This window comes from Ahaetulla prasina, chromosome 2 (genome assembly GCF_028640845.1).
Source record: "Ahaetulla prasina isolate Xishuangbanna chromosome 2, ASM2864084v1, whole genome shotgun sequence".
NCBI classification, from domain to species: domain Eukaryota; kingdom Metazoa; phylum Chordata; class Lepidosauria; order Squamata; family Colubridae; genus Ahaetulla; species Ahaetulla prasina.
Genome location: NC_080540.1, coordinates 146280468 through 146296025, shown reverse-complemented (window position 1 = coordinate 146296025; position 15558 = coordinate 146280468). Strand labels below are relative to the sequence as shown.

Here is a 15558-nt window from a genome sequence, read left to right as displayed (position 1 = left end):
CAGACATCGAACGCGCGCCCCCCCAGAACGATATGATCCCCCCCTTCCGCCATATCTGCCCCTCCCACTTACCGTGCAAATCAGACCACCCTCACCAACAGGAACGCAATCTCCCCCCCTAACCTCTGAACCCATTAAAGGACCGTCACAAGCACGCGCGAGGACTGGCTCCCCACCCGACGGGCTACCCCCAACACCCGCCCTAACCCTCCCACCCCTTAAAAAAGCCCTATCTAAAAAACCCCAAAGGCTCTTTTTTTTCACATGCCACCTCTGTGGGTCCCAAGACCCGTCATTGAGGCCGGCCCTTGATAATACGGCGGGCCATTCCTGCGAGGCGGGGGCACCTCACAGGCGCAAGAGTTCTAATGCAGAATATCGCATAAATAAATTAAGAGCATAAACAGGAGAAAGAAGACGATGAGAGGTAATAATGTAATGTCTGGGGTGGCAAGATGTAATGCCAAGTCCAAGTGGATACCCATCTTCCAGAATATCTTCAGATGGTGGCTGGCTTAAAGCTGGCACAAGATAGTATAATAGGCAGATGTAGTCTGATGGTAAAAAAGTTAGTACTACTCTGCGCAAAGCTCAGTCCTGAAATCCATAACCTAATAGAGATGGTACTCATCTCCCCCGTCCGTGGCGTCACAGATATTTCCAAGATAGATGTTACCACAGTAGATGTTTCAGAATAAAGCCCCGATGCACCAGTCGGTCTCCAATCATCTTCCCGGAAAGTTCCAAAAATGGCCATAACCCAAAAACTCCAGCCGGCCATATAAAGTGCAAGATGACAAATGCAGATGACCATGTTACAGGTGGCAATGTAACTTCCTAGTCCGGGAAGAAGCAGGCCCAGCTAGGCCAGACCAGGCCAAACTAGGCCAGGACACCTCCAGCAGGGGCCACAGGGGGGATCCTTCACAGCCCTTCGCCCCAAGCCCATCCACCAAATCCAAAGGACGACCAAGGGAAACCAAGAAGAGCTGGAAAGCCCCGAAATAATCCGAAAATGCCAGATGTCTAAGAAACGGGGAGAGAAACTCAACTGCGGCCTCCCAGTAGCCAAATACAAGCCGCGGCCTCGTCCGTAGTCCAATGGCAGCCATCCGCAGCTCGCCCATCCCCGGTCTCATTCCCGGCAGCCGGGAGTCCAGAGAAGCCCACAGACCTCTCCCCCGGCTGCCCGAAAGATGATATACCTGACCGGGGGGCGAAAACCGCTCGGCAGCCACCTGGGTACCGGCGTCCTTTCCTCCATCGCTCAGTTGTTTCCGTCTTCGGCTCCCGCCCGGCCGAGTGGTAAAATGGCCGCCGTTCGCAGCTCGCCCTTCCCCAGTCTCAGTCTCGGCAGCCGTGAGTCCAAGGAGGTCCCAAGACCCCTCTCACGGCTGCTCAGGAGATGGTATGCCTAACCGGGGGGCGCAGACTGCTCGGCAGGCCGCCTGGGCGTCGCCATCCCCCTCCTCACATAATCATCGTCGTCTCCGATCTCCGGCTAAGCTGCCATCTTGCGCATGCGCAGAACCCTACAATCACAATTTCATTTGTGGGAATTACTAGATTTTGGTTAAACATTTGGATTCAAGTAGCCGAGTTCTATTTTCAATCCTAGTAAAAGTATAAAAAAACTTATTGGGATACTTGGTAAAGAAGTCTTCTAAATTCCTGCTTATGCTAATGCATCTTTGCTTTTTTCCAAAACCATAACTTTTCACATTCTCTTGTAATTTTAAAACAGATTGGGTCAACGTTGCCAATGATCTTCTGACAAAATGTAACATACATCTGCAAGTTAATAGCCTCTCTGACTGTGGAGCTGAAGTTTTTGTTCATCTTTATGAATCAATATTAGGAGAAAAAGTCCCTGGTAAGAATGCATGTATCTTGCATTATCCTTACAGGAAGGTAACAGTTCCATATTTACATTTGAAACATTTTGGGCATAAATCGGTAGTTGAGGTTTTAATAACTTAATTTTTTAAGCTTACTTTTTCTCATTGTATCTGCATTTAAAGAAGTGTTCTGAGTTTGGAAAACAGAAGTATAAAAACCCTTAAATAGAGGATGAGTCTCAATTCAGGCTTTAATATTTATCTTGTCTGCCTGTCCTGGTTGCTCTCCCAAACACTTTCCCCCTTCCTGTCTTCTGTATCTGGAATTTTCAGAGTCACTCTTGGGTCATCAGTATGTCTGAGCTGGTAAATTATAAATCACAATAATCTCTCTACTGTAAAGTAGAGCCTCAATGGAGTAGATGTCAGACACAAGAAACCAGGAGCCAAGATAGAGTTCAGAAAGCACTTGTGAGTTTATTCCATGCATCCTATGCACAAGAACCTCATCTACTAACCTTGGATAGTAGATAGTAGCAAATTGATAAGAGTCAACAAACTTCAAGGGGGGCTGGACTTAGGTCTGTTTCAGAGACCCCAGACAGATGATGTGCTTGACCCTGCCCTTGGGCTCAGTCTGGTCATCTCCTACAGTAGAGCCTCAGCGAAGGTAGCAAACCTTAATTCTGAATTTGTGGATAAGCTATTTTTTGTCTCTCATATATGTGAGAGGTGTATGTGTGTGTGTGAGAGAGAGTGGGGGGGGAGTAAATGTAAGGGTGGGAGCACTCTGGGCTATGACCACCCAGAGGGGTGAGAAGATAATTTTTAGATCTTTTTAAAATGTTCAGATAGTGACTTAAGAATACCATGTTGTAGTATTATTTTACATTCTGTGCAATAATTCACAATTGTTCACTTCAGAATTATATGCATTTCTACAAGCCGTCTTATATTGGGATGGGTGGTCTTACTTGCTCTCAAAAGATTTAAGATACAGTTCATTTATTTGACTTTATAGTATATTGTAATGCCCAGTAGTAATGTCTAAAAGTTGTTAACAGATTTCATAGCTGTTCCTACTTGCCAAGAAGACAATATTCATAATGTACAGGCGGTGATAGATTCTTTGGCACTGGACTACTTGCAGATCAGCTTGTCACATATAACTGGTGAGTATAAATTTAAAAAAGTTGCAAAAATGTACCATACCTTTGTGGTACAAGATGGTTAAAAATAGGCATTTGTTTTAAGATAATCTACATTTGATCGTACTTTGGGTCAATGGAAATTTATTTCAAGCTAGATGCTTCCTTATCCAAATTTGCAATATGGAGATTCTTAGATACTTTTTATGACATTTTATTTTTCTTTTGCTTATAAGTAAGGTGCTCTAAAGATACTGTGGCAACTGCTGAGCAAACTGCTCCAAAGTGCTTGCTCACAAATTGTTCTAATAAAATAAAGTTTGCAGTCTTAGAAATGTCTACTCAAAAGTAAGCTTCAGGAAAGGCTGTTTTCAAGTAGGCGGAAGTAGTTTTAATCTGCTTTACAGATTTTAAATCCGTTGCTGAAAATTTGAAATAGGTTTTGACGGCAAAAAATTACTACAAGGGTACTTTCAGGTATGCCTTATTTTTATAAATACTATAGTCAAAATGAGCAAGAACGCAATTATGCTAGAGACCTTTAACTATAGTAAAAATAGTAAAATATATGGCAACTATTTGTTGTGTTCTGCTCAAACAAACTTTGGTCAGTCTCAGCAATATTGAAAGCTGTGCTATCTTTTGCATTACCAGCCAGGAGGACACTTTTATACTACATTTGAGCTTCATTAGTACTAAAAAAAGAATGTATAGTAATTAGCTGATTAAAAACTTATCCTTAATACAAGATATTTCACCAGGCCTTAATAATGTTTTATCTGGCAGATAAAGTGCAAATTCGTAACTATTACAACTTATAATTACAACTAATTATAAGTAAATGTTTCCAAGGGATCTTGATAGTACACATTATATAATAAGTGCCTATCTTTGTTTACACAATAAACAATTCACTACCTAGACTTAAAATTGGCAAAGAATCAGTTTCTCATCTAAACTGTCCCTTTTTCTAATGGGATTTAAACTTTGTAGGATGCACTTTGAAAACATTAGGCTCTGAATATGTATTGCAGGTTGCTGGAAAGAGCCACCAGCTGAATCTTTTTCTGATTGACTTGCCTCTGTAGGAGCCATCTTCCTAACAGGAAAGTCTTGTTTCTAACTGACTGGTTTTCCTTGAGATGATTTTAGCAAAGTAGTAAAACAATCCCCATCAAAACTGTAAAATACAGGTCAGAAGCAATTATTGTATCCCTTTCGTGGCAAAGCACATGGGCGTGGAGGGAAGAATAAAAGGATATGTTATGAGCCTTTAAAACTCATAGTAAATTTACACATATCATGGATTAGATGGTGTCCCATTAGATGGTATTCTAATATTTTTCACTGATCTGATTCAACAAGTCACAGAAATAATATTCTCTGGTTTTAATTAGTCTCCCCCCCCCCTTCAACTTGGTGCCTCAGTTGTGCTGGTATTACAACTTTTATGTTGGGTTACTGGGGGTTTTTTGGACAATGCAGATTCGAGGCAGCTATTGTATAGTGAAATACATGATGAGTTTTTCTTTCAGCATTGCCTTTCTTGAAGGAAGGCCAGGCAGAGAAAGTTGTCTGGAATGAAAGAAACTGATGTTGCATGGTTTCCTGTTGCTGAAGGAAGTTTTTCTTCATTAGAATGAGCATTCCCAACAGAATAAAATCTAATACATGTGCAGTTCCTATTTTAAGTTGGCAGGTTCACTTATCAGGAGTGGTCTTTTAAGCAGAACTTGAGAATTTTGCTCTTAGCCCAGTTCAGTTGCATCCTCCCAACCTTTTACTTCTCTTCTAAGATAATACTGTGTGTTTTTATTAAGGGGAAAATATTGTGAAAGGAGATAAGGAGTCTATTAGGAATCTCTTGGAAATATTTGATGGCTTACTTGAATATCTTACGGAAGAAATCAGTGAAACTGCTTCTCAACATGATGGTGAGAGAAATAGCTTATTAAACCATAAATTATCTTTTTGAGAAATATTGTCTTTTTTATTAGTATTTATATATCTACTTCAAGAAATGAATTTAATTTTTTTTAAAAAATCATTACTGAATGTTAAGCATTTTCTGGTTCACTAATTGATTGTCTGAAGCCACATGTGGCTCTTTCATCCCTCTGCTGCGGCTCCCTGTCGCCAGTCGGCTCCACAATTGATAGGGCTTTTGATTAGGACAGGTAGAGGAAGAAGGACACCACGCTGCGAGGAGACTCTATGGTGGGAGAACCAGATACCTGGTTGTCAGAGGAAGAAGGACACCGCGCTAGGAAGAGACTATGGTGGGGGAACCGGACTTCCGGTCGGCTCCAGAATTGAACAGGGGGGCTTCCGTTAGGACATTTGTGGCTCTTTGACTGTTTAAGGTTGCAAGTCACAAATAAGGTTAAATATTTGGGAATATATCTAACAGCAAGATGCGGTACACTTAAAGAGAATAATTATAGTAAACTCAAACAACAGATTGTGTCAAATTTGGCAAAATGGGAGAATCTACAACTATCATTGATTGGAAGAATATCAACAATTAAGATGAATATATTGCCTAGAATCTTATATTTGTTCCAGACTATCCCAATTAAATTGGGGAAAGGTTATTTTGAAGAATTGAACAAGATAATGCTGAAATATATTTGGCAGGGTAAAAAAGCGAGGATAAAATTAAAATTACTGCAAGATGCGAGGACAAGAGGTGGCTTTGGTCTGCCAAATTGGGAATTATATTACCAAGCCAGAAATTTAATGTGGATCAAAGAATGGATAACTTTAAGAAACACTAGAATACTGACTTTGGAAGGACATGACTTACTATTGGGATGGCATGCCTTTTGATGGTATGGGGAAGGTACAACCATTTGTTTATTGACCATTCAAAGTTACGCTGCTGCTAGAAAAAGTGACTCACAGTAAGTTCTCACACAACTGTCATAGCATCCCCACAGTCACGTGATCAGACTTTGGGTGCTTGGCCACCAGCTTGTATCTACGATGGTTGCAGCATCCCTGGGTCATGCGATTCCCATTTGCAACCTTCCCAGTTGGCTTTGGACAAGGGAAGTCAATTATTATTTTTTTTTTTTTATTATTATTATTATTATTATTATTATTATTATTATTATTATTATTATTATTATTATTATTATTATTATTATTATTTGCATTTATATCCCGCCCTTCTCCGAAGACTCAGGGCGGCTTACACTATGTCAGGCAATAGTCTTCATCCATTTGTATACTATATACAAAGTCAACTTATTGCCCCCCAACAATCTGGGTCCTCATTTTACCTACCTTATAAAGGATGGAAGGCTGAGTCAACCTTGGGCCTGGTGGGACTTGAACCTGCAATATTGCAAGCAGTTGCTGTTAATAACAGGCTGCATTAGCCTGTTGAGCCACCAGAGGCCCTTCTGGGGGAAGCCAGATTCACTGAATGAATTCACTGAATGATTGCATGATACTTAACAGCTGTAGTGGTTCTCATAACAACTGTGGCAGAAATGGTTGTAAAATCGGACATGACTCACTTGAACAATCGTCTTGCTTAACAATGGAAATTCTCGTCCCCGTCATGGTTGTATGTCAAGGACTTCCTGTACTCTCCTGTAGCAATCAGTGGATTGGCCTACTATGGTAGTAAGATAACAAAAATAGTTTTGTAGTAGTAGTAGTAAGATTTATTTATTTCTTTAGCATATGGCTTCTATTTGGATGTAGTCATTTTAAAGTGATATGTGGTTTGCATTTTCAAATCCATTGAAGCCACATTGCAGTACTACAGTTTGGAAGCAAACCGTAAGAAAGGGTTTGACTACAACTACTGGATATATGCCTAAGTTAATGCTGCAAGTCTCATAAATACATACTGGTTGCCAAGCACCCGGATTTTGATCACGTGACATGGAGATGCTGCAACTGTTGTGAGGACCGCTTGTAAGTTTTTTTCAATGCCATTGTAACTTTGAATGGTCACTAAATGAATGGTTGAGGACTATCTGTATTTTTTTGTTATTTATTTCATTGGCCAATAGATTCTAAAAAGTGCCAGGACAGATGTATGCATAGGAGGGAAGAGTGTTAATTTATTTTTCAATTTTTTTTAATCTATTGCTTTTAATAGTGTTGTTTATAAACAGGTGGTCTTAAGCAGATAGCAGAAACAGAAGTCCAGCACACTGATTCAAAGGCGCCAGAAGATGGCTCTGACATCCCAGTTCCCTCCCTAGAGCAACCCTCAACTGAAGGGTAAGGCAGGTTCATAGTTGCTTGCTGCTTTACTAGCTTACAAAGGGCTCATTAGTAGCAATAGCACTTAGACTTTTACTGTATACCTCTTTACCGTGCTTTGCAGCCCTCTCTAAGCGGGTTACAGAACCAACATATTGCTCCCAACAATTTGGGTCTTCATTTTACCCACCTCGCAAGGATGGAAGGCTGAGTCAACTTTGAGCCTGGTAGGATTTGAACTGCCAAATTGCAGGCAGCTGGCAGGCAGCAGAAATAGCCTGCAGTACTGCACTCTAATCACTGCGCCACCAAGTAGTGGGTTGTCACTTTGTTGCAACTATAATGCAACTGTTCAGGCTCTTTTCAGATATTTCACCAGTTGGCTGCACCTTTGAAATATTTTATATGTGGACAGAGGTTGCCATAACTGTGCCTGACACATTCTGTGTGAATTAGCATTACTTGCAAGAAAAACATATTCTTTCACTTCCAAGTTGCTTGAAAAAATTACTATTGGAGCAACATTTGCTACCTTCTTATCACTGCATCTGCAATTAGATTTACTTGTTGTACATACTTGGCTGACGCATTGAAAAGACTCATGGTAGCTTAATAAATTATAGGTAGTCTTTGGTTAACAGTGGTAATAGGGACTGGAATTACTGTCGCTAAGCAATGCCATCGTAAAGCATGATGTCACACGACAACATTGCTTAATTATTTCAATCCTGGCAGTCATTGTTAACTGATGGTCTTGTTATCTGAATCTGAGCATTAGGTGGGGACCCACCAGCCCAAGCTATTCATAGCTTGGTCCCTTACCAGCCCGGAGCCTCAGTAAGGTTAGGGACTGCCACCTCTTGAACTCCCCCCACCTGCCCATCTCCGTCCCTCCTTCTTTGTCCTATTGGCCGCCTAATTACCTGTCCTGCCAGCTGCCCCCCACATACAGCCCTGCCTACCGCCCTATCACATGCCACGACTATACCATTCAGGGCTTTTCATGTCGCTACTTTTCACACTGGTGCAGCCAAGGTTTCTCTGGCATCTCCCCAGGACCTACATTCATGCCCAGCCCATGAAAGAAGCCTGGCATAGCAAAGAAGGCACCCGTTGCACTGCACAAAATAAATACTCTGCTAGAAAGTTGTAGTTAACCTTTTTCTCACTGTATTTTGGTCATGGTTCTACTTTACATTTTTACTATTTTGTAATATTTTATTGACCTGCTTTGTTAAAGTGAAAGCATAATACCAACATCCCTTCCCCCTTAATTTCTGAACTACTAAAGATGTTGATTGATGCTTCTTATGTATTCTACCACCTTGTGGCCAATTCATAAAAGCACATTACTGTACTTTATTGTGTTCTGTTTAGATCTTCTCAGTCATCAGATCTTCTTGATCCATCTTCGGAGGCTGGTGGTTCAGAATCTACAAGTGAGCTGATCAAGCTTGGTGACACAGCTTATTTGTTTTCTCTGAGAAATGAAGGTAAGCAGGCTCTGAAACAACAACAACAAAAGAACAGCCAAATGCGACTGATGAAATGGTTATTGTACGAGGAACACTTTGAAAGTTTCAAGTGTGGGCAGTTGTGATCTCCCCTGCAAAAAAACCTTATATGCTTCATTAAAAAATAGCTTTCCCAGTGAGTATAGATCAGTTCACTTATCTATACAACCTATGCAGTTTTGACCCCAAACTGAGGGATCATCCTCTGTGCAGTACAAAATAAGTGTTTTTTGAGAATTTTAATAGACCGATTTTCTTTTAAGAATGGATAATATTAGAGTGGCCTAGTAGTAAAGATGCTTAACTCCCACTCAGAAAGTTGAGAGTTCAATCCTAGGTAGCAGCAGATGTTTCTCTCCTAGGGCACAAAGAAAAAATATCTGCTGTGAACTCCACATAGGCATCAGGAAGGGCACACAGCCAGTAAACGCTCAGCTCCATCCAGTCGTCCTAACTCTACCCCAAATAGGGACTAGAAGGTTGTAAAAATTGAGGTGTTTTTTTTAAATATAGTATAATACAGTTCCAAGTTTTGAGTAGATTTTCCCCTCCACCTCTTGCTGTTTCTAGAAAATAAAGTTCAGATTATTTCCCAACCTATCCTTTACTTCCTGGGCAAAATATATAAAAATCCCCCTCCAATGGGATATCACAGTTGTGGAAAACCTTTATGGATGTCCAGAAAGAAGATACTTTATCTTGTATATCTGAACCTACTTCTTAACATTCACAAAATTACTCAATTAAATATTCATATTCTGCTAATGAATGTTTTTCAGTGTTACCACCAGGAAAAGAAGTCCCAAAAAAGGCTGCAGGATCTGGAATACGTGCAACATTTAGAGAATCATTTGGTTTGCCCTCCAGTGGAAAAAATACTGTTATTTCAGAAAGACCAGGTGAGCATCTTTCTAAGATAATGATGTTGATGTTCAAAGGTCTTATCCTGGGGATGATTATATTTCCGTGGGGAATATAGTTATCTGAGAAGACCTTCCATGGGCTTAATCAGGTGGATTTAGACTGGGATGATCTAGTAAGTAAGAACACAAAATGTGACATCCTTAATCATCTCTGTTCCCACCATTGTCTCACAGTCTCCCTATCTGTTTTCCTGATTTTTCCTAGGCTGCTACTTCCAAACGCAGTCTGGAATCCTTCCCAGATTGCTGATGAAACTACACAAGAAAACTTCCCCTACACAGACAGACAGTTGGCTCTGTCTGTTCCCTAAAAACCAAAATATGCTGTGGGTTTTTTTTTCTCCAGCAGACAATATTAAGAGAATCTTAATATTGAAGCTCAGTCCATTGATGGAAAACGTAGTAGTTTTTAAATTACCAAACCAATAAAAGAATACTTCAAAAGCAGTAGATTTGAAACCAAATTAAAAATGAAACTAAAAATTAAAAAAAAATTCTGTCCACTTTTGAAAAGCACAGCATACCACATGATGCTCTTGTTGCATACCAAAAAGGTATCCCCTTACAGAAGGGAGAAGTGTGACTTAATGCTACTGTGGCATATTTTTACATTTCATTTACTACATTGAAAATCTAACAGCTATTCTAAAATATATTTGAAGAAAATAACTCAGCCAGCATACCTTGATGATTAAATTTCCACTAGTAATACTTGTTTTTAACATTTTTCAAAGGAAATGTCACCCAATAATGTATTTTAAGCATTTGAATTCTACACTTTTGAATCACAGTATTGTCTGCCTTGTTTACCTTTAAGCTATAGCAAAACCTGCTCAGTTGTCTGAAGAGCAGTTGAGTTCCAGTGCTAAGAAGCTTGGGGACCCAATCCGTCCAGCAATTGCTTTGCAGCCCCCCTATCAACCTTCTGTCAGTGGAGTCTCTTATCTAGCTGAAAGGAACAATGTCACTGGAGACAGGGATTCCCCACCACCTTTATTACCACTTAAACCTCAAGAACGGCCAGCTACTGTTGTAAGTGTGATATTTCCTTTGTTTTTGTTTAATTGTCATTATTCAATGGCATTGTACGTTTTCATAAGCTTGGCAGATTTGATTGAATGCTGTCTAGGTTATCCAAGAAAGAAGGGAGGTTAAGAAGTGTGTAACAGGAAAAAAAAATCCTTCCTAGTCTTTCCCATTCATCAGAAAATCTGGACTGGGAATCTAGTAATCAAGTCTTGGACACACAAAATAGTGTGTGCAAAAAAGTCAAATATCTCAGCCTTCCCCAATTCAGTGCTCTCAAGATTTGTTGGAATTGTATTTTTATTTTATTAGATAGATAGATAGATAGATAGATAGATAGATAGATAGATAGATAGATAGATAGATAGATAGATAGATATTTCCAAATTACTGTATTTTTTATGTTATTTATCTATTAAATGTATATGCGACCCATCTCACTATCAAGTGACTCTGAGTTGAATTCAGTTCTAATAAACACAGGCTAGGCAGGAATGTATTAATGATGCTAGCTAACTAGGGCCATGAGACTTGAATGCCAACATGTTCGGTAATTGAGAAAATCTAACACAGCTTATTGGATAAAAGGAGTGGGAGTATATTTTTGAAATATATGAAGTTGACATGATGTGGGGTGGGGAAAGTTGTAGGGAAAAGGAGTAAGTGAACCTCATATGAATTTTTGACTGAAATTAGTTCAGTTTTTCTATTGTTGGAATATGTGTTTCAGTCAAAATTTGCTGTTGATTTTAGCTTTTGAGATAAGAAATGGCAGAACTGAACTGTATGTGCTCTATTTGTAGATTATTTTGTAATTTAAATTTTAAAACAGCAATAGCAATAGCACTTAGACTTACATATCAGGTCATAATGCTTTTAATGCCTTCTCTAAGTGGTTTACAGAGTCAGCATATTGCCCTCAGCAATCTGGGTCCTCATTTTACCAACTGCAGAAGGATGGAAGACTGAGTCAATCTTGAAATCGGGATTGAACTCCTGGCTGTAGGCAAAGTTAGCCTGCAATACTGCATTCCAACCACTGCGCCACCAGGGCTCTAGACTCCATGCTCTTTAAGCATAGATCAGTGCATCTTTCAGCTTACTTGTTTTGGTCATTTTACTATATGTCTTTTCATTTGTGTTGCATTTTCTTTTATAGCTTGCAGAACCTCCTGAACGTGAATCTCCTGTTTTTTCAGATGGCATCCAGTCTTTTCCAGATGCTACTTCTTGTAAGAATTGCCCTTTAAAGTGTTTTGTTTCAACCTTTTATCAAAGTCAGATTCTTTGCTACTGTGAATTGCTATTGATTTGTAGCATGAGAATGGGCTTGTAAGAATTCAGTGCTTGTGGACTGGAATTTTTTAAGCGAGTTCTATTTGTATGTCAGCGATTTAGGTGAGATGGGAGAAGTTGTGGCCTTCCAGTTGTTGCTGGATCCTTCCTCCTTTTATCCTTGACAATTGGCCATGCTGATTGTGGCAATAGTCATTAGCGTCCTACAGGTTTCCATTCTTGGGACAAGGAGACATCTTTGGTTATGTTTCTTCAATTTTAAGTGAATTACAGATTTTTGTACAGATCTTAATTTCCTACACAAAACATCACCATCTCAAATCTTGAGAATGACAGTAATGTTCCTGGGGCTAAATCTTGTTATGTCTCTTGAATAAGTGGATGAATTCACAGATAATGGATTCACATATAATGGATGAATTCACAGATAATGACAAGCCATAATGAGCGAGTTAAGAGATGCTTGCTCAAAAAACCTCGGGTGCATAATATGGTATGGCAGCCAGAACATAGTGTTCTGTCCCCCCTCGCCTCCGTCCGAACGATGGCTTAATTAGCCGGCACTATCAGCTCCGGCAGCAGTCTATTTATGTAGTCTATTTAATGAGTGAATGTTTAGTATTTAATGAGCTATAACTATATTTCTTACGTATTTTATATAATTAATTTCTTTGGACTCCTGCTCAGATTTTCCAACGGAACCGTCAGGAACAGGAGTTGATGTAACTGTTGAATCAGTGCCACTAGCCAGCTCACATGATTCAGAAAAGGTAATGCATTGTTTAGTTGGCTATAGATGTATTTGTTATGTGTTCATGATAATCATCAATGTCTACAAGCTTTCCATTGTAACCAAAACAAACTTCATATCTTACAAATCTAAAATTGGCCCCCAGGGGGAGGGTGCGCAACTTGGGTGTTCTCCTGGATGATTGGCTGTCCTTAGAGGAACATCTGATGGCCGTCGCCAGGGGAACATTTTATCAGGTTTGCCTGATTCGCCAGTTGCGTCCCTTCCTAGACCGGGACTCCCTATGCATGGTCACTCATGCCCTCGTCACTTCCCGCCTGGACTATTGCAATGCTCTCTACATGGGGCTCCCCTTGAAGAGCACCAGGAGGCTCCAGCTAGTCCAGAATGCGGCTGCGCGGGTGATAGAGGGAGCACCACGTTGCTCCCATATAACACCTCTCCTGCGTGGCCTGCACTGGCTGCCGGTAGTCTTCCGTGTGCAATTCAAGGTGCTGGTTATCACCTTTAAAGCGCTCCATGGCTTAGGACCGGTGTCAAGGTTCCAGAAAAACCTCTTCTGCATAAAAAAAAATCAGCTATTTACGAGACCGCCTGCTGCCACCGATAGCCTCCCATCGACCTGTGCACTCCCACAGAGTGGGCCTTCTCAGGGTGCGGTCGACCAAACAATGCCGGTTGGCAGCCCCCAGGGGGAGAGCCTTCTCTGTGGCGGAACCTGCCCTTTGGAATGAGCTGCCTCCGGGGTTGCGCCAACTCCCCGACCTCCGGACCTTCAAACGCGAACTTAAGACCTTATTATTTCACTGTGCGGGACTGGCCTAAGCAAAAATTTTTAAATGAAAATTTTAATGGGTTTTATGTCGGTCTATGACTGTTTTAATTTGATTTGGCCTATTGTAATTTGGTTTTTAATTTTGCTTTTAAATTTGTGTTTGTATTTTGTGTCGGTTTTAATATGGCTGTAAACCGCCCTGAGTCCTCCGGGAGAAGGGCGGTATAAAAATTAAATTATAAATAAATAAATAAATTATAAAAAATTCTAATGGGAATCTTGAGAATGAATGTAGGATGAGACAGAAGAATTCTAAGATATGTCCAGTGTGTGGGTTTAAAGCTTGGGAGGAGATGAAGAACAAGGATTTTTGGAGAGTCCAGAGCCTGATTAAGTGGACAGTGATTTTTCCACAGACTGGGAAGGGTATGGTTTCACATGCTGCCTTGGATCCAGCATGTTTGCTTCATTCACTTGTGTGGCCTGACTCTTGGCGGACCATGATTTGGTGCCAGGCCGCAGTCCAAGGGTTGGGGACTCCTGTTCTAGTACAATATATCATAGAAACGAAAGCTTGAATATCCAAGTCGTTTAATAAAGCAGGAGACCTTTAAAAGGCTAAGTACTGAGGAAGAAGTGAGGATCATAGATGAGAGATATATTGGGATGCAGTATGGAGTTAGTGACAGTCTACGGGGAAGTCTAGCAGTAAGGAGGAGCTTAAAGTCGATCTAGCAATGAGCAGAAAACTAGTCTAAAGATTTTATGTTTGTATCTATTAGGTATTTTGTTTGCTTTCTAAATTTGATTTTGTTTTCTAAATAAGGTTAACTATGATTTTATGCTAATATGTCAAACCCTAACTTCTAGTAATACTTCAAAGACAAATTAACATGAATGCAACTAATTATCAATTTAATCATATTTTTATTGGTTGAGCATATCTTTATTATGATGGTTCTCTGATATGACCAACTAGAATGTTATAATCATCCTAGCTTAAACATGTACTATTCAGAGGTCATGTAGTATCTCTTTTACTGAAAACTCTTTTTAGAGAAGCATGCATAAAAATAATTCCCATAATGAAAATGTGATTCTAAAAAGCTTATGTCTGTTTTCACTTCGATCTGGGAATGTTGAGATTAAGGAGCATTTAATGTATGAATGATTGATGTAAATGTCTTCAAACTCTAAATGTGTTTTTGGCTTGGTAATCCTGCTATAAATATTGTTGTTTAAAAGGTTGCTGATATTTCTGTATTATCATAGCAATTCTATTGGGCAATTCTTCTTTATGCAGTCTGATCTTTATTACTTTAACATCTGTTTAATGTCTTGAATTTATCCTGGGCTGTTTGAATGAAAGTTTTCCCCCTCTACCCTTCCAAAAGGAAATAGGCAAGAGTTCGCAGTACACATCGATTCAGAGTTGCAAGGAGAATGGATTACCTCAGTTCACCTCTATACAAACCACAAAGCCCAAACAAAGGAATCTATTTACTGGGAAAAGGTATGCATTTCTTTCACACAAAATGGAATTTGGGGTTGCTCTTCAGAATAATCTCATCCTCCAAGTTCATACATACTGCCACCAACCTTGGGTTTTTAACCCTGTACTGCTCTACAGGTCATTCAGTCCACTGTCTAAAGATGATGGGAGTTGCAGTACAGTGTCAATTAGGGCAGTGTTCCTTTAACTGTGGTCTGGGGAACACCAGTGTGTCGTGTCCCACTCCTCCGCTGACGACCGGGTCAGGGAAGTCCGTATCAGGCGTGCCTCTGCAGCTCTGCCAAAGTCCTAGCAAAGTTCTCAAGGCAGGCAGGAGACCAGAAAGTGACTTCAGCAAGATAAGGTAGACTTTGCCTGACTCAGAGAATGCCAGAAAGCAGATCCTTTATATAGGCCATGGGGTGCAGCTCCATGACTCAGCACTTATCCAGGCCTGCCCCTCCCTTCCTTCTGTCGCCGCCGCCTATCAATTCTTCTGAAGTGAGGGTCACTCCAGTCTGCAGCTGTTGGTAATTGACCTCCCTCAGGCTCACATGCTGTGGGGGAGGGG

At 40.4% G+C, this 15558-nt stretch overlaps 1 protein-coding gene across 2 annotated transcripts in view; it reads left to right on the top strand.

Moving 5' to 3' along the window:
• The window catches only part of CEP95 (centrosomal protein 95), a 49728-nt gene that overhangs the window by 6578 nt on the left and 27592 nt on the right, over positions 1-15558 (top strand). For both annotated transcript variants that reach the window (XM_058171278.1, XM_058171277.1), the window contains exons 2-11: positions 1745-1873; positions 2903-3010; positions 4807-4920; positions 7120-7228; positions 8588-8703; positions 9504-9623; positions 10465-10679; positions 11833-11905; positions 12657-12739; positions 14890-15008. In XM_058171278.1, the coding sequence (XP_058027261.1) occupies positions 1745-1873; positions 2903-3010; positions 4807-4920; positions 7120-7228; positions 8588-8703; positions 9504-9623; positions 10465-10679; positions 11833-11905; positions 12657-12739; positions 14890-15008 (1186 nt within the window). The remainder of the gene's footprint in view (positions 1-1744; positions 1874-2902; positions 3011-4806; positions 4921-7119; positions 7229-8587; positions 8704-9503; positions 9624-10464; positions 10680-11832; positions 11906-12656; positions 12740-14889; positions 15009-15558) is intronic.